This window comes from Cynocephalus volans, chromosome 11 (assembly GCF_027409185.1).
Source record: "Cynocephalus volans isolate mCynVol1 chromosome 11, mCynVol1.pri, whole genome shotgun sequence".
Classification (NCBI taxonomy): domain Eukaryota; kingdom Metazoa; phylum Chordata; class Mammalia; order Dermoptera; family Cynocephalidae; genus Cynocephalus; species Cynocephalus volans.
Genome location: NC_084470.1, coordinates 80772512 through 80792282, shown reverse-complemented (window position 1 = coordinate 80792282; position 19771 = coordinate 80772512). Strand labels below are relative to the sequence as shown.

The following is a 19771-nucleotide window of genomic DNA, read 5'->3' as shown; positions in this document are numbered from 1 at the left end:
GATGTTGCTGTATTCTAATTGCTAATATTTTGTTGAGGATTTTAGCGTCTAGGTTCGTCACGGATACTGGCCTGTAATTTTCTTTTTTTGTTGTGTCTTTATCTGGTTTTGGTATCAGAATTATGTTGGCCTCATAGAATGAGTTTGGGAGAGCAGAGTCTGTTTCAATCATTTGGAACAGTTTCATGGGAATTGGTATTAACTCCTTTTAAAAGTTTGATAGAATTCAGCTGTAAAGCCATCTGGACCCAGGTTTTTTTTTGTTGGAAGATTGCTAATTACCGCTTCAATCTCCTTGCTTGTTATTGGTCTGTTCAGGTTTCCTGTCTCTTCTTGGTTCAGTCTTAGTGATTTATATGTGTCTAGAAACTTATCCATATCGTCCATATTTTCAAATTTGTTGTCATACAGTTGTTTATAATAGTCTGTAATGATTCTTTGTATTTCTGTGGTATCAGTTGTAATGTCTCCTTTTTCATTTCTGATTTTTGTTATATGGGTCTTCTTTTTTTTGTTAATCTAGCTAATGGTGTGTCTATTTTGTTTATCTTCTCAAAAGACCAACTTTTAGTTTTGTTAATCTTTTCTACCGTTTTTTGGGGTCTCTGTATCATTCAGTTCTGCTCTGATCTTAATTATTTCTTTCCATCTACTTCCTTTAGGTGTGGATTGTTGTTGTTTTTCAAGTTCTTTGAGGCATAGTGTTAGGTTGTTTATTTTAAGTCTTTCCATTTTTTTTTTTTTTTTGTCTTTTCCGTGACCAGTACTCAGCCAGTGAGTGCACCGGCCATTCCTATATAGGATCCGAACCCGCGGCGGGAGCGTCGCTGCGCTCCCAGCGCCACACTCTCCCGAGTGCACCACGGGCTCGGCCCTCCATTTTTTTGATGTAAGCATTTACTGAAATAAATTTGCCTCTTAGTACTGCTTTTGCAGTATCCCACAAATGTTGGTATGATGTGTCTTTGTTTTCATTAGTTTCTAGAAATTTTTTGATTTCCTGTTTCATTTCTTCCTGGACCCATAGGTCATTCGGGAGCCTATTATTTATTTTCCATGTATTTGTATATCTTCTAGCATTTCGCTTATTGTTTATCTCCAGTTTTAGTCCTTTGTGGTCTGAAAAGATTGTTGGAATGATTTCAGTTTTTAAAAATTTGCTGAGACTAGATTTGTGGCCTAATATGTGGTCTATCCTGGAGAATGTACCATGAGCTGATGAGAAGAAAGTGTATTCTTTAGCTGTTGGGTGAAATGTTTTGTATATATCTGCCAAGTCCAGTTGGTCTAGGGTAGAGATTAAATCCTGTGTCTCTTTGTTGACTTGTTGCCTGGGAGACCTGTCCCATACAGAAAGAGGGGTGTTCAGATCACCTGCTATTAATGTATTAGATCCTATCTCCTTCTTTAGGTCTAAGAGTGTTTGCTTGATATATCTGGGTGCTCTGGTATTGGGTGCATACATGTTTATGATTGTTATGTCTTCTAGCTGGATAGTTCCCTTTATCATTATATAATGGCCTTCTTTGTCTTTCTTAATTTTTTTGGTTTAAAGCCTATTTTGTCCAATATAAGAATAGCTACTCCTGCTCATTTTTGGTTTCCATTTGCATCTTTTTCCATCCCTTCACTTTTAGTCTATGAGTGTCATTACAGGTAAGGTGGGTCTCTTGAAGACAGCATATACTTGGGTCTATCTTTTTAATCCAGTCAGTCTGTGTCTTTTGAATGGGGAGTTTAGTGCATTCACATTTAGAGTAGTTATTGAGAAGTGTTGTTTAATTCCTATCATTTAATTGCTATTTAGGTAGTTTAAATATCTTTTGATCATTATTTCCCCTTTTATTTCTCTTCTTCAATGTGAGTTGGGGATTTAAGGTGAAATGGTTTAGCTTTTTTCTTTCTTGCTGGCATTTTTGTTTTAACTGTGGGTTTTGCTCTTTCTTATGTATTTGTGATGATGGTCACCATTATTCAGATTCCAGATGAATGACTCTCTTGAGAATTTCTTGCAGGGCTGGTCGTGTGGTGGTGAACTCCCACAACTTTTTTTTGTCTGGGAAATATACTATTTGTCCCTCGTTTCTGAAGGAGAACCTTGCTGGGCAAAGAATTCTTGGCTGGCAGTTTTTTCTTTTAGTATTTTGAATGTATCATTCCACTTTCTTCTGGCCTGTAGGGTTTTGATTGAGAAGTCTTCTGCTAGTTTGATAGGGGTTCCCCTATAAGTGACCAGAGGCTTTTCTCTTGCTGCTTGTAGAATTCTCTCTTTGCCTTTGAGCTTTGCGAATTTAACTATAATATGTCTTGGGGAGGATCTTTTTGCATTGAATCTGTTTGGGGACCTTTGAGCTTCCTGGATCTGAAGGTCTGTATCTCGCCCTACACCTGGGAAGTTTTCTGTTACTATTTCCTTGAGTAGCTTTTCAATACTTTTTCCCTTCTCCTGCCCTTCAGGAATACCCACAATTTGGATTTTAGAGCACTTGAGATTGTCTGCTATCTCTCTTAGATTTTCCTCATTATTTTAAATTCTTTTTTCCTTTTTTTTTTGGTCTGCCTATTTCAAAAAGACCATCTTCAAGCTCTGAAATTCTTTCTTGTGCTTGCTTTACCCTGCTGCTCAAGCTCTCAGTCGTGTTTTTTATTTCGTTGAGTGAGTCTTTCATTTCTAGAAGGTCTGCTACACTTTTTTATGGTATTAATCTCTTTGTAGATTTTCTCCTTCATATTCTGGTTGTTTTTTCTTGTTTCATTGTGTTCTCTAGTTGAGTCTTCCTTTATTCAAGTTTTCTTAAGATCATTACTCAAAATTCTTATTCAGACATTTCAAGGATTCCCTGTTCCATGCAGTCTGACTTTGGGGCATTTCTGTATCCTTTTGGTGGTGTCATTTCTTCTTTATTGTTTGTACTTCTAGTGTTTTTTTGCTGATGCTTGGTCATTTGGTAGGGGGTTTGCTTCTTCTATTACACTGAGGTTGGCTGTGGAGTGGTCTTGGTTGCTACTGCGTGGGGTGAACTGTCTTACTTGACAGTAGGTGTGGTGGTGGTTATGTTAAACCAACTTGGTTTCTGTTCGAGACTCTGTGGTTGTAGAATGAGCCCCTAATGTGTGGAGTTCTGCTGAGTCAAACTTGGTGGGTCAGATCCATAGGCTGGTGATCCCCCCCTGGGTCTGAGGTGGGATGAGGGGTCACGTGGAGCCACGTGGGTCAGCTGGCTGGCTGGTGCTGGTGGGCTCACCTGCAGTGTGTTTCTTATTACAACCCAAAAATGTAAGAGGTTGAGTGACATCTGAGGAATTTGAGGGTTAAAAAAAATTACAAGGACTGAGAAGCTTTCTTAATGCTAAATTTAGTGTTATGTGTTTGTGTTAATTGTTAGGGACTCTATTCTACTTTCCAACATAGACTGTTATTTAAGCAAATTACTCCAATTTAGTTCTTTTAATTTTGATTAATTTGACAATTTTTCTGGCCACTTTTATGGTCAAATGACTTACAAAAATTAACATTAAGATAATTTGTAAAATATCCTTTTTGAGGGCTGAGCCCGTGGCGCACTCCGGAGAGTGCGGCGCTGGGAGCGCTGGGAGCGCTGCGACGCTCCTGCCCCTGCCGCGGGTTCGGATCCTATATGGGAATGGCCTGTGCACTCACTGGCTGAGTGCCGGTCACGAAAAAGACAAAAAAAAAAAAAAAAAGATATCCTTTTCGATAATATGGTATCATCAAAATCTCAGAATTCTAGCCAGGTACCTACTAAGTTATGTATTTTAAGATTATAGTAATGTTGGCATTTATATTGAGATGATTTTACAAATACAGACCAAGCAGTGCTTTCTTTCTGGTATTTTGAATAACCACCTCTTTTTTCCTTTTATTTATGTATTTATTTTTGCTTCTTGTCTTTGTGTAGCTCAAAACTTTAAAGGGCAGAACTAGATACCCAGAAAACCACAGCCACATAGCAGCTGTAATGCCCCAGTAGTTGAAAAGAAATTTGGCTCTTACTGTGTAGAGTTAGCAAGTTACCTTATTTTTCCTATGGTGGCAAAAACATCACTCCCTCATCATCCCCTAGAGATGGGAACCATTTCTTAAGTGCCTTCAAGCTGGTCTGTTATTGGAGATTATTGCCAAATCTGATCTGCTAATAGGAGGATTTCAGATAGCCAATGGATTCTAATTTACAACAGCTCAGTCTTGTCTTTGTTTTAAGATATATTAAGCTGAGATGCTACATCTGTCCAGATAGGAAAGCACATTGTTCTTAGTTTACCTTCCTTTCAAAGGAAAGCTGGAGAAACTTTCCATCAGAGGAAAGCTAGAAGATGTATTAAATCTTGTTTACTGCACACCTGCTTGTTACTGTTGTCCATATTTTCTTTATGTTGTCATTATGTTTCTCTGTGTTATTGGATAATCATTTCCCTGAAGTAAAACATTCATGCCCCTTGTCATTTATAATACCAGGATACTAGTATTAAAATGCCTTCATGAGTGAACAGATCTTTAGTCTCAGAGCCATTCTTCCATGAATAGGGTTGGCATATCCAACCAAGTCAATCTTAGAGAATCCCTAATTCTTGGGGGATTTAACATCCTGGAGAGAGCTTCCTGAAGTGGAAATAGTTACCGTGGTTACTGTGCAAGATACCTTCTTTTTTTCTGCTTTGGACCAGGCAGTGAGCTGCCTTAAAATGGTCACTTTCCTGCAGTGCCTTTGAGCAGAAATAATTCTCTTGGATTTAGGCCTTAGCAGTTTTTTATGCCCATATGATTTGTGATGAGCCCACAACTGGATAGAGCCCCACAGGAGCCAGGTACTTTGAGTCCCCTTAGGCTTCTGGCCATTGGCCATGTGACAGCCTGGAAGAAGGCCAGCTTTTTCCTTTGTTCATTGCTTCTAGATAAGTGGTTGAGGAACTGATAGAGCAGTCATACAAAAGAAACTTTAAAAAGAAACAACAACAAAAAAACCCCAGCCACATGCTTGTGAGTTTCCTGGCTGTGATGCTATAAAGATCTATGGTGACTTAGAACAAAAGAGATCAAGTATGACCTCAGGGTGCCAATATGTATTGTTGGGGGAGGGTGTTTATAATGTGCTTTTTGTTTAGATTGTCAACTTCCAGTAGCCTGGTTATCTTTTACCACATTTGTCACATAGCATACTGTGAAAATAGTTTGAGTAAGGCTTACAGTTAAAACACAGCTTTTGACGAGAGCACGTAACTCTCAGCACTGCCTTGCATGTGATTTTTTAAAAATTACCTGACCTAAATATTGCTTCTCAGCTGATTGAAAATATAATTTTATTTATTTATTTATTTATTTATTGTAAAAGATGACTGGTAAGGGGATCTCAACCCTTGACTTGGTGTTATCAGCAGGACGCTCTCCCAAGTGAGCCACAGGCTGGCCCTAAAAATATAATTTTAAATGTGAATTAAAATTTGTTGCATTCGTTTGTCAGTATTTCAGGGGTTGACTGTGTAGTCAAGTATGTCTAACATTTTGTTAATGTTTCTTGTGGACAATTTTGAAAATAAAGTGCGAAGAAACAATTGTACTCCCATATATAGAACAATGCTGAGCACATGACAGGCTCCTATGTATTTGTTCAATGAATGTAGAGACATACTATTAATATCATTTTGGTATATATTTATGTTTAGGATTTTTTTTATGTGTATTTGTCTTTTTTAAAAATAAAATAGAGATCAGAACATGCAAATGAAATGTGCAATTTCCTCTTTAAATTAAAAATATTTTTTGACATTTTTGTTATTACATTTCTTTTTATTCTGACATTTCTTTTTATTCATTTTTATTTTGACATTTCTTTTTATTATTCATTTTTATTTTGACTTTTTAAAAACTATTCATTTTATTTTGACATTTCTTTTCATGAGTATTCTTCTATTATTCTTTTGTGATAGCTAGAAGATTTGAATTTGCCTATGGCCCTTGGCAAGAGGGCAGCTTTACTGTAGTCATGTCTGCTAAATGAAGCTGCATAATTTTGTTTGGTAATTGCTGCTATGGATCCTCATTAAATATGTGACCTTAACTCTGTACTCTTCTTCATAAAAATCTCTGGAGTAGAGTCTTTTATCCCTGCTGCCCACCCTGGAGTTTAGGCCTTTTCACTCTGACTGCATTCATCTCTTCCTCCCTGTTATAGTGTGACTTCTACCAAATTCACCTGCTTACTCTATTTCCCTACATGAACCATCTGCTTTAGTCAAATGGTTTTCTCCATATACTGCATTTCCTGCTTGTATTAGTAAAGTCCTGGATCTTGACAGGCAGTATTCTGGGGGTGTTACACTGTAGGGAAACTTATTCAAGTTACAAGTGAAGTTTGTTTTTCTGGTGAAGACCTATGACTGACTTTTAAAACTTTTAATTAGTAGTTATCATAAACCTAAACTAACTCCTTTTCTCTGCTTGCAGTGACAGTTGTCTTCTCTGTGGCAACTAAAACTGTTCAAAAAAGTCTTACAAGTTAGTTAATTCTTTCTTGATTCTTTGAATAATGTGGATAAAATGGTTTCATCACATCTGTGAATTTTGATTATATTTTCTTCTCCTTTCATCAAACTCTACCAAACATTACGTACTTTGTAATTAAAATAGACCTGTGGTGGGGGGGATTCACACTAATCCTTTGACATAGTTAACCTGGGCCACTTAGATAAATCATAGCTATGACCTTGACTTAACTTAATGAACTTGACATCTTGTAGTTTTAGGCCTATTATTTATTTCTCTTAACCAGTCTAGTCTGTCTTTGTTGGCATTCTTCCCATCTGCACATGAGGGAGCCACATAAATAGTTAACATTTTTTAAAAAGGCATGGGCTCTGTTTTCAAGGACTTATTACCTGCTTAGCTCTTGAATATTGAAAATGCTCTGATATAGACTCAGTGAGCCAAGAACATACAGGTAGCATGGCATGGTGGATAGTCTCTGGAGCTAGTAAGATCAGGATTTTGATCCTGGTCCTTCAACTCAATGGCACTGTGAGTATCTTACCGTCCTGGAGCCTCAGGTTCTTCTTCTGTGAAGTGATGGGGGCGGGGGGGTTATGGGAAGGGACGACTGAATTTCTTTTTCATTTCTTTCCTTTGCAGGGTTTAGTAAAGGATCATAAGGACTAGGGAAGTCAGCCTGGAACTAAGACTTAAGCTACACTTTGCCAGAAGGCTAGGTTGAGTGGAGAAGAAAAGGGGAGCCATTTGACCAAAGGCATGTAAACAAGTCCATAGAGAGGCTTGAAAGCATCTGCAAGGAGGGGACTCAGTGAAAGCTATGCATTAAAAAAATGTGTGTTAGAAGGGTGAGGCAGGAATCTGAAAGACAGGGGAGAAGATTCTTAAAATCTAGGCACAAGATGGTGAGAGTGTGGATGAGGATAGTTGCTCAGGCAGTGGTGGAGAAAGGGCAGATATAAGGAGCCTTTCCAGGGAAAAATTATCAGGATTTTTGGGTGTGAGGCTGTGGGATGAAAGAAATTACAAGGGTCTAAGCTGGGCAATTACTGTGCCATTCATTCATTCATTCATTCATTCATTCAGAAAACACTTAAATTGAAAACCTGCTGCAAGATTCTGTTCTAGGTATTAGGGATTAACCACTAAATGAAACAGGAGTCCCTGATCTTTTCGAAATCTACTTTCTAGTGTTAATTATGTTTAAAAAACTTAGTGGCAAGAATTTTGGGATCTTGAGATGTCATCATATAGGTCATGATCTAAAAGTCAAATGGGAAGTGTTGAAAGCACATCCAATGTCTTCATGAAATCAATACAGTATTTTCTTGTTTCAGAACTGTAAAAACGAGTAAAACTGTTAAATTGAAAATGCTGTATTTCACAGGTCAAAGGAAGTGGTACTACTCTAGATTTAGTATTTTGCCTCATAGTTAATAAATTTCAGGGAATGTCATGAAGTTTAGAACACCTAGGAAATTGTTGAGTTGTAAAGGTTGTTTTTGTAGACTTTGGTTGGATTAATATTAGGTTCTTTTAACTACCCAGAGGAAGTAATTATGTTGAACAAGGCTTTTTTTGGGAGTGATTTTTGTCAATTTATTTCTGAAGTAGTACTATGATACTTTAATTTTCAATCTGAGTTTTCTTCATTTTAAGGTGAAAAAAATTTGTTAGTACAGGTTGAGTATCCCTTAGCTGGAAATCCGAATCTAAATGATCCAAAATCTGAAACTTTTCAAGTGCCAATGTGATGCTCAAAGGAAATGCTTGGAGCATTTTAGATTTCAGATTTTTGGATTAGGGATGCTCACCTGGTATGTGTTCTGCAAATATTCCGAAAAAATCTGAAATCCAAAACACTTCTGGTCCCAAGCATTTTGATAAGGAATACTGAGCATGTACTAGGTAATTCTCTGATGAAAAATATCTATGTAAGAAATAAAGAAGTTTGGAAATTAAAATATTTTTCATGTTTTTATTACTTTTTTATTGTACATGTTTCTGGAGTACAGTTTGTTTCAGTACATGCGTATATTGTATAATGATCCAATCGGAATAGTTAGCATATCAAGCACCTAAACATTTATCATTTCTTTGTGATTATAACATTGAAGATCCTCTTCTCTTGCTTTTTTGAAATACATAGTACAACGTTATTAGCTATTGTCCCTCTAGAGCACCAGAACTTATTCCTCCTATGTAACTGTAATGTTGTAACTTTGTACTGGTCTCTCTTCTCCACTCCCTTTCCCTGCCACTGGTAATCACTGTTCTACCTCTGTTTCTTTCTTTTTTTCTTTTTAATTTATTTTTTTTATTGACCCATGATATTTTGTATATATTTATGGAGTACAAGTCATGTTATTTTGAAAGCTTGAATTGGAAGAACATTATCGAATTAAAATTATGATGCATTTAAATATTCATTTAGTTTAGAAAACTTTCCTCCCAATCATTTAATTGATTTAGTAGTATTTCATAACATTTTTGTAATAACCACAATTATTCAGGTATAGCAATAGAGTATAAAGATTATTCATAATTCTTAAGGAAAGAAATAAAGGGATTTGAACCTAATAGGAGTGATAAGTTTTCATGTAGTAAAAGTATTAAATATTAAAGGATATTAAAAATATTCTTAAGAAATGATTAAAACTCTCAGTATCTGGATTTCTGTTAAAAAATTGGGGTTTTTTTAAAAGGATGATTGATGTTTTTAAAATTTCCTCAGGTAAAAGTGCAGTTTTAAAGTGTCTCCTGGATATTCACAAAATTTTTCAGGAAGATGACCCAGCCTACATCCTAAATGATCTCTATATCTCAGACTACTGTGTGTGGATTCAGAAAGCCAAGTAAGTTTTGAGTCACTTATAAATTTATAGATGCTTATATTTCTGAAACATCTTCTTATCCAGGAGGTAGAAAATTAAATAACCTGTAAAATATGTTTTAATGAGAGAGAAACCCATATAACTACCAAATACATGAGAAGTAACTGGATTCACATGGGGAGCTTGGTGAATTTACTTAGGAAGGGAGTGGCAGAGGGTGAAAAATTAATCTTATTATAAAAAATTGATATTGGCACAGCATGACAAATAAGATTTAAAACAGACAGTTTTGAGTATTCATTGTTATAGACTGTCCAATATGAACTATCAAAACTGGGTATCTGAACCTGTACCTATAATTTACTTAAAGTGGAGTGTGAGTATGTGTATATGTATATGTGCTCGTGTTTATATGTGTAGACATCACAGGATGCAAACCTAATCAAATCTAATCCAAACAAGAGCTGTTTATTCATTGACTGTCCACAGGGTTACAGAGTTTATATTTCAAAGTATAAAAAATATGGTCTTTAGAACCTAGTAGCATTATTCTTGATAACACATGTGTCAAAGAATCTGAATACTCACAAATGGGCTTCAGCACTTGGTATGTAAAATTCTCAAAAAGTGTTTATCATTGCTTCATTCAAGGAAACATAATAGCTTAACTATTAAGTTTAAAAATGCAGTGAATTTTTATTTTGTGAAGGAGTTCTGTAGATCTGATTCTTACTAGACATGGCCAAATTATCTATTTCAGTAGCAAGAGGCTATTAATTGAGAACATACAAAGAGCTTTTGTTTGGAATGATTCCTAGGTTTTATAGAGAATGATGGCACAATATCAATTGTAACTTAGAAGCAAAATAATCATATTTTTACTATTATGGCATTTTTACTGTGATTGTTAAATAAATGCTTTAGTGTGAGCCTCAATGCCTGTTTTGAACTAGTCATTATATAGAATTTATTTCTGATTTCTGTTCATGGTGAAGCAATCATATTGCAGAGTGAAATATGAAAAAAAACTTGGGGCTATACCTGTTGTATGGAAAATGCTTAGGAATTGCTCAAGATAACACCTAATAACATACGGCAGGTGGTGTCAGTGTTTGTGCTGGAGATCTAGATTTTGCCAGATGGAAAATTGAATCTTTAACCCCTGAGGTCATGATGGTATGTCATCACTTCATTTGATCCTCCTGCTAATTGAGCTTATCAAATACCCTGCTGCCATTTCCTGTTGTTACTTTAATTTTCATAATAAAATTAAATTGAAATACTCTATCTGTGTGAGTTTGGGGATTTTTGTTTTAAGGCTGAGGATTTTATAAACATGTAATATGTATTGAGGTTTCTGCCAAGATCCCATTTCTGCGAGTGCCTGTTTCTTTGTTTGTGACATTCCTTATCAACCAGAGGGAAGGTCGTATTTCATTAAAGTAGGAGGATGTAGGCCCTCAAGTTGATGTGGCGAGTGTCAGACTTAATTTCTCTTTAAAAAAATATTTTCTCTTGGTTTTAAATTATGGAAATGAAGCAGAATTCTTAGGTTCTTGGTAATTGTTATGATAATAGTTTTAAAGGGGTAATATATTGGGGAGTGAGGTAGGAAGAGAGAAACCAGCAGGACCTCCTCAAGTTACTTTGTAGAAGTTGTTTTTTTCAACTTTGCTGATTTGAACATAACTTTTCTTTCCCTAAATAAGCTGTATTGTTTTCACTTTATATATTAAATTTAACTCTAGCCCAGCTATATTTTTCCTCCCCCTTTGAAATAAAACATTTGTTCATTTATCTAATTTTATTAAAATTTCATCCTTAATTTTGCAAGTACAACATGATTGAGCTTTCTAGTATCATCTATATGTGAACTTTCTTGGCTCTAAATTAATTATTCTACATCGTATGTCCGTGATTTTCATAACTAATTTTTCTTCACCTTATACCTCCTGGATTTTTTTCCATATAGTTTATCAATGAAATCTAGCACCTTATTTTTATGTTTCAAATTAGTTCTGTAGTTTCCTTTGTCTATATGTGATGTTTTTGATTATAATGATAAAAACTGTGTAAAATTTTATTTGATAAAAACTGTGTAAAATTTTATTTCAAATGCCAGACAAGGGCTAAATTCAGACTAGCACAGAGAACAGTGTTTCATTTTTACAATCAGACATTTACTTTGCCAAAAACTAATTAGAATATAGGTAGCCAAATCATTCTTGTATCGAATTAATGAAGTTAGAGCAACAGTTATGATAAGTTCTGTTTTACTACTAGGTAATTATTTTTTCTTATGATATATCTGTCTTATAAAGCATATTTGCAGATCTTAAAAACTGAAGCTCCTGGATTCTTATTCTGAGTTACACACTCTGCAAATTACTTTTCTGAAAAAGAATGCTTTCAGCCATCCTTTACTTTAAGCCTCATTAGAAGTTTTGAGTGTATTGTCCACTGCAGCGAATGTTCCTTGGGTGGCAATATGAGGAAATGATTTGCTTGAGGTTATGGCTTATGAAAGATAGATCAGCAGTAGTGTCAGATCTGCTATTTCTAGATTTCATACTTTACCACATATGCTACCTACATAACCAGTTGTCTTCACCCATGGAGTATTGAAGAAAAACAAAACGTAAAAAGCTCTCTCTTCAGAGAGCCTTTCCCGTAGGAAAAGGAATTAATGAATTATTTGTCTTTCTCATGGATCTTACCATAGTATGTGAGAGATGTTTTGAGAGGTCATTGGGCACATCTTGAACCTGCCTTATATTGTTGTAATCTAGGTACATATCTCTTTCCCCTCTAAAATTTTAAGGTCCATGTGAATGAGCACACACAGTTCCTTGTGAGCATGGTAAATTTTAGTTGAATTGAATAGTAACTATAGAGATGATTAAAGGAGCATTTTTTATTACTTAAGAAAAATTGTAGCACTTTAAAAAATATGACTTGGCGCTAACTTATTTTTCTTCATAATTTTTAGCTACATTCAATATAAGATCTCCCCTGATTCTTTGCTTGTAGGCTTCCATCATCAATAGCAGTGATAGTTCTAACCCTCTGAAAGGTTAGCAGTTTACACCCTTCTGTATAGGCTGGGAGGGAAAAGAATGAACTGTAATATGTTCCAGCTCTACTTTTCATTAGCCGTATGACCTTAGCAAGTCACTTTGTCACTTCATCTAATGCAACCAGTGTGAGGGAACTTCAAAAAGTTCATGGAAAGATTCATAGTATCTTTCAATTTTCTTTTTCCACAAACTTTTTGAAGTACCCTCATATGAGTATTTTAATATTTTCTCTAGTTATTTCCCAGTGTATTTTATTTTATTTATTTATTTTTGTTTTTGTTTTTTATTGGTTTTGCTAATGTAAGAATAGAGCCATCACAGTGGCTGAGTTCTATGACTCATTCAGCCCAAGCTTATTCTAGTGGTAGGACCAAGAGTATACAGAGTTCTTTAAATCAGTGGAAATAATACTGCTCATATCATTTTGTAACCTTTTTATTTTTATGATAGTATCCTATAAGTCATTTTTCTTTATAATGTAATAGTTATTACATGGTATTTTTTAAAGTAACTAATTTATTCCTCATTATAAAAGGACTATATGCCCACTGAAGAAAATCTGACATTAAAACTGTATGTTTTTAATGCATGATGCATTTTAAAATGAGAAGAGATCAAGTAGGTTTTTTTTTTTTTTTTTTTTTTTTTTTTGCTGCTTTTTAGCGTACTTTACCTCCTAAATGAAATCTTATTTTATGACTTTTTGGACATTAATGTGGAAAGTTTGTAGAGGGAAATAATTATGTCTCTAAATAGTTATCTCTTATTTGATAAATCCTGAACCTCAGTTTCCTCAGTTGTAAGTGAATTTCAGCACTGAAATCTTAAAATTTTAGAAAACCTAAGACCCTATCATTGTTTTAGACTGCTTCAGTTGCTTTCTCTGTGTATGTGCTTTTGTAAGGGTGCACCTAAAAACAGCATAGATACATGTGTCACTTCCTTTTGGCTCTCTCTTGTTCCTGGTTTCTGTGGAGGAAGGAGTATACCTCACTGCAGAGGTACATCATCAGCATTGAATGTAAAAGTGGAATAATATATTTTTCAACCACTAATTACTGAGCCCTACTATGTGCCAGGTGCTGGGGATACTCTGGTGAACAAGAGAGAGACTCCATCTTGAAGCTGATTTTTTAGTGGGAAATACAGATGTAAGCAGAATATTATGCACTATCTCATTGCGGCTACTATGGGGAACTATGGGTTCTGTGGAAGCACCTAGGAGGACATGTAGCTGTGGAGAAAGCTCCCGGAGGAAGAGTTTAGGCTGAGAGCTAAAAGACCGGTAGGAGTTGGTCAGATGCATTTGGGGAAGGGGGGATAGAGAGTATTTCAGACAATGGGGACAAAAGAATGTGGCCCTTTTGAAGGGCTTGGAAGCTCAGGATGGATATATAATAATACCAAAACGCAGAGGAAAGAAATGAAGCTAGAGAGGTACATGTAGAGCCTTGGCTACCTGAAGATGTTTGGACTTTGTTCTGGGAAAGTGCGGAGCAACTGAAGAGTTTTAAGCTATGGAGTGTTTGAGTGATATGATGAGATTTGTGATCTGGGAAAATCCATCAGGTTACATTGTCGTGGATGAATTAGGGTGGAGACTGAAAGGCTGGTTAGGAGGCATAGTAATCCAACAAAAAGGCAATCATAGCGTGATCCAGGGTAGGGAGAGTGGGGAAGGAGACTAGTGGTCAGATTTGAGAGGTAGGTGAGACACACTTAGTAATTGATTGGATGTGCAGGGAGAGAGAGAAGGGGAGGAGTTAAAGGTTAGGTCCAGCATTTGACTTGGCCATCTAACTGGGCTATTTAAGGTGCATTTGCTAAGATTTTAAAATATCGGAGAGGCTGTAGGTTGGGAGAGAAGATGAGGAGATTGGTTTGGGAAATGTTGATTTGAGTCCTGTAAGGAATTTCCATAAAGAGGTGGCCAGGAACATTTGGGTCACAGATGGGAAAATGTATGGACAGTTTGGACAAAGAAGGGGTATGAATTAAATAGTAAAATGTAAAAAAAAAAAAAAAAAAAAAAGCTCTTTGGTTGCATAGTACTGTGTTACCCATATGAATATAATAATCAGGAGGGGATGCATTCCAGGCTAGGAAAATAGCATGTGGAGGAGTAGAAAAGGAAAACATGTATGCAACATGATGAACAGATTTCCTGGTTGTAGCTATGGTATATTGGAAGGGCAAGGATGGATGTGAGACTTTTTGCATTTAGGTCATTGTTTATCCTTCTAGTATTCCTTTATTGTTGAATAAGAAAATAAGAAGCCTGAGGTCACAATGTTTGAGTAACAGGGCCAGATAAGAAATTCTCATTTCTTCATTGTGTGTGCTGGAGACTGTCAGTAGAGTCAGTTGGTGTCTTTGTCCATTTTCTGTTGGTATAACAGAATACCTGAGACAGGGTAATTTGTAAGGTAAAGAGATTTATTTAGCTTGCAGTCTGGAGGCTGGGAGGTCCAAGATCAAGCGGCTGCATCTAGTCATCTAGTCAGTGTCTGGTGAGGGTCTCATGCTGTGTCATAACACAGAGGGGAAGGAGAAGCAGACATGCATGGGCAGAGAGGCAGAGGAGGCTGACCTGCTCTACAACAACCTGCTCTCAAAAGAACTAATCCAGTCTCCCAAGAACTAACCCAGTCTTGAGAGATAGACATTAATTTGTCTTAACTGCCTAATCACCTCTTAAAGGCCTTACCTCCTAACACTGTTACATTGGCAGTTGAATTTCATCATGAGTTTTGGCAGGGAAAAATCACATCAAACTGTAGCAGTTGGTTATATAAGGGAAACTCACTCAGAATTTTTACAGTAAAAGTAAGGGCCTTTGTTAGGCAACTACAGGTTATCTTCAGGAATCCATGTGCTAGAAGTACAGGAGGGTTCCAGGAGCTCAAGTTATGAGATAGTGAGGCAGTTGGCTTGCTGCCTGGCACATGATCTCCTGTGGTGATTCTTTCTGTGAGTCACTGCCAGTCTTCTCTCTCGATGCACATGGAGAAGGATGGCTACTTCACACCTCTGAGTTTATATGTCTTTACTTTCAGTACAGATGGACTAGAGTCCCTGTTTGTAATTTCAGGGAAGGGAGAATGTGATTGCCCCAGCATTGGTCAGTGTCTTTTCCTGCTCCAGTTGCCTTGGTCGCAGTGGGGTGACATAGTACCCCCTTAAACTGGAACGCATGTGACCCCAGGGCCCACTTTGTTGGTAGTGAGAGGCATTTCTCAGACAAGAGTGTGGGTGGGGCATGCAGCCACCTCATGAGGGCATTGCTGTAATTCCTTAACACCATTTTGAGATGTAGCTGGAGGAGAGCCATGATAGCTACCACCACCCATGTCACTGATATTCATAATCTGCAGTACTACTACAGGTGATTTCAGGGATCTGTTAATTTCAGGCATGCAAAGTGATTATCAGATACTCCATGTGGTTTTACTTTTGTATGGGAAGTTATTCCTCTACCAAATGGTAAAATGTTAAGGGTTACATAGGCTGCTAATGATTAGCATGTAGAAATTTCAAGAAACAATTGTATATAATTTCAAGCAAGTTAAACCTTCCTTGATTTGAAATCATTCTTGGTAAGGTGGTTATTCTGGCATCTGAAATTGCTCTTTAGTTTTACTGTTAATTAAATCCACAAATTCATCCTGGATGGAAGTGGGTTTTATCTCCATAAGAAAAGATTAGTACATGCCAATATCCATTCACTTGCATCCGTTTGGTATGGTTTCATATAGAAAGGATTTACTTAGTGGTTCTTTACCTTATCACCAGTAGTTCAGCCATGCCCACTGGGGACCGTTGCTCTTCATTAGACTTCTCTTACAAGAAATGTGCCAATAAATCGTAGGATTAAGAATGTTCCTGCAGATTGAAGAGTAAAATAACCTTTTGTAAAGATATGAATGCTCCCTGTAACTAGATATATTGAGAGAACTAATGAAAGAATTATATATCTAAAAGTTAAAGTTTTGTGGGGGTTTTTTGTTGTTATTTATTATGGGTTTTTTTAAGTTTTATTTTTAACTGACACATAATAATTGTACATATTTATAGGGTGTTTTATTTTAATTCGTAATTGCTTTCCTACTTGGTTTTTTTAGATAAACTTTACTTTAGAATAATTTTATATTTACAGAAAAGTTGCAAAGATAGTAGAGAGAATTTCCATAACACCCAGTTTCCCCTATAATTAACATCTTACATTGGAATGGCATATTTGTCACAATTGATGAATCAATATTAATACGTTATTATTAACTAAAGTTTAGATTTTCTTAATTTTTATTTATGTCCTTCTTCTATGCCAGTAGACCACATTTTGTTTTGCTTTTACTAAGAACTGAACACAAATCAGTAATGCTCAGTTTCCTGGACATTTGATTATCCAAAAGCTTAAAGGTTATTAAAAGGTAGTGACATATTATTAAGATATTCAGATACCAAGGAGCTTAGCACATACAAACATCCTAGTAATCATGAATCTAGACCTTGAAAAAAACAGGTTTGGAATATTCGAAAATTTTTAGAAATTTGGAAACATTCATTTATCATTTTTACTTATACATGTACTGTGGGAATCATGATTATGATATATTGATAAAAATAGAAAAAGTTTGTAAAAATTAATTGGTCAAGTCTTCATATTTTCATATTAATTTTCTTGAGGTGGAGGAGGTTAGAGGAAGTGAGAATAGGAGTTCTTGTTTTAAGAAAAAGAAAGGAAGAAAGAAAAGATAACCATTTCAGAGATGAGTAGGCACGGGAAGTACCCTGCCTTTATCTCAGGAATATTGTGTGTATCAAGCCCATTTTGTAGCTGTAGCTGGATTAGACTTTGTCTATTCTTTCTTATTTAGTCCCCGACACTTGGCTGCAGACTTCTCAGGTCCTTGGTTTTGGCTTACTGGAGCCACGACTTTTTACAGAGTGAGCAAATTGATATTTTCCTTCACCTCCCTGTTCTTGTATATTTTTGTACCTCAAAGCTCTTTGGAGGAGACCCACAGGATCAAGTGAGCTCGGGTGGTGATTGATTTTGTCAGATTTTAAAACCAGTGTTCTCTACTTCACGTAGAATTTTCACTGTGCTTGAATTGATTAATGTGGCTTATGTGTGGTTATCCTACTTAGAAATTGCTCTGTTTAAGGAGAGCTTTGTCAAGAATATCCTTTGAATGGAGTCACAAGAAAGCCTTTTTTAAAAAACTGACAACTTCAAGTACAATTTCCTTTTTCTTCTGCCTATTATGATTGAAACCCAATCCTTGTTATAACATAATTATCTCAACTCAAGCCAGCAGGGAGTTGCTGCCTTAATGTACGGGGTGTGAAGTCCCCTAAACAAATAGAGGATTAATTACATTCACAGCATGTTGTGAAGGTGACGAGATTGATTGTGATCATTTGACTTGTCCAATTTCCTGCTCTGATTGCTTTCTTGAATAAATAGAAGCTGGCAAAATAACAAATAGAGCTACAGATCGTATTGTTGGGTATGGGGTATTAGAAAAGGACCTCCTTGAGGTGTATTTCCAGATTTTAAGTGATTTATGTGGTATTTATTTTAGATAATTTTATTATTGATTATTTTTTTACTGTTCCCAGTTTAAACAGATTTCCAGAAAATAATTTTTATTTTAAAAATATAGATATTAGAGTATTATGAACTTGACAAATGGTATTTTAATGGATGGATATCTGCAGATTTCTGGTCCACTTTTAGATGTTTTTATTTAGTGTGGCCTTATGGAAGGTTTAAAGAAAATGTTAGCTATTATATGTGTCCATTGTCGACTTTGCATAGGAGCTTCATGCGTTTTTTTCAACTTAAAATGATAAATTAGTACTTTCATGAAGCAGATCATGTTTTCTGTTTTGTATTTGTCTTACCTTTTTTTCCTGGAGAGTTTTATAATATTCTAAAACAGTGATTTCAACTTATACATTTATTCTCCACATTTTCTATGGCTCTGCCTTCTTAAGTGAGGTCCACTTACCCCAGGGAGCACATAAAACAATCTTTTGGGGGTGCAGGAAGAAACTGTAATAGACTATAATAGACCTTCTATCTATTTTTTTTTTAAGAAAGAAATTAAGCTTCACTAATATTTAATATATGGGTTGATGGCAAAAATCATGTTTAGTGAGTATGTACCATTCATTTCTTTTAGTGCTGAGATACTTTATCAGAAGCTTAAAGTCCTCTGCTTTGTGGAACAACCATCCTTATTTACAAGGACAATCATATACATTTATTCTCAAAGTGTGACTTACGCCAGGGGAGGGCTAGGAAATTAGAGTTGGGGTTCAGGGACTCTCGTCAGTCTCTGACAATTGCTTAAACTAAGTGAAGACATAGAAACTCAACTGCTGGAGCGTGAGCTTTTATGCCAGATGTAAAATGTTCACTCCCTGCTTTTAGTTGTATGTTCTGTTGGCCTAGGGAAGAGAAAGAAAGAAGCCTTAACTTTTGAATGCAGAGCCTTTGCCATGATGGCAGTATGTGCGAGTATTTCTTAGGCACAAACAACTTGGCCTTATTTGATTGTTGCTTTTGGGATTCTCATATGTTATTCTTATATATTAATTTAAAATATTAAAGAACAAAAACCAACTATCATTTTGAGAAAAGAGTGAAATTTGAAATGGACAATCATATGTCTGGGGTGGGGTATGATATAAGTTTAATCTGAAGATGTATAATTCCGTAAGGAATGATTTTGTGATTTCATTGTTAATTACTGATCCAAGGAAAAAGGGTCCAAAGAAATCTGGACTGTGAATGCTGTAGAGGGCAAAGGCCTTATTCAACTTGGTACCCTAGCATCTAGCAAAATGCCTGACACTTATTAAAGATATTTAGTAAATACTCATTACATTGAAGATTTTCTTTTTTTCTTTTCTTTCTTTTTTTTTTTTTGTTGTTGTTTTTTGTTTGTTTGTTTGTTTGTTTTTAAAGATGGCCGGTAAGGGGATCTTAACCCTTGGCTTGGTGTTGTCAGCACCACGCTCACCCAGTGAGCTAACTGGCCATCCCTATATGGGATCCGAACCTGTGGCCTTGGTGTTATCAGCACCTCACTCTCCCGAGTGAGCGACAGGCCGGCCCTTGTTTGTTATTTTTTTGTTCTTTTTTGTTTTGGCTTGCTTTTTTTTTGAAAGTTTTCTTTCTAATTCAGTAAAAAACTTCAATGAAAAGAAGCAGTTTTATCCTCTTTTTATACAATACTAAACTCTTGTAGGACCTTCAGTATATGTTATTCTTCCTATCCTAGTCATAAAACAAGGACAAATGCACTTACCTACACAGATATTATATATTCAGGTAAGTGACAAAG

At 35.9% G+C, this 19771-nt stretch overlaps 1 protein-coding gene across 1 annotated transcript in view; it reads left to right on the top strand.

Annotated features, from left to right (window-relative positions):
* The window catches only part of SHQ1 (SHQ1, H/ACA ribonucleoprotein assembly factor), a 106937-nt gene that overhangs the window by 49093 nt on the left and 38073 nt on the right, over positions 1-19771 (top strand). Inside the window, exon 10 of the mRNA XM_063114575.1 lies at positions 9237-9357. Coding sequence (XP_062970645.1) covers positions 9237-9357 — 121 coding nt within the window. The remainder of the gene's footprint in view (positions 1-9236; positions 9358-19771) is intronic.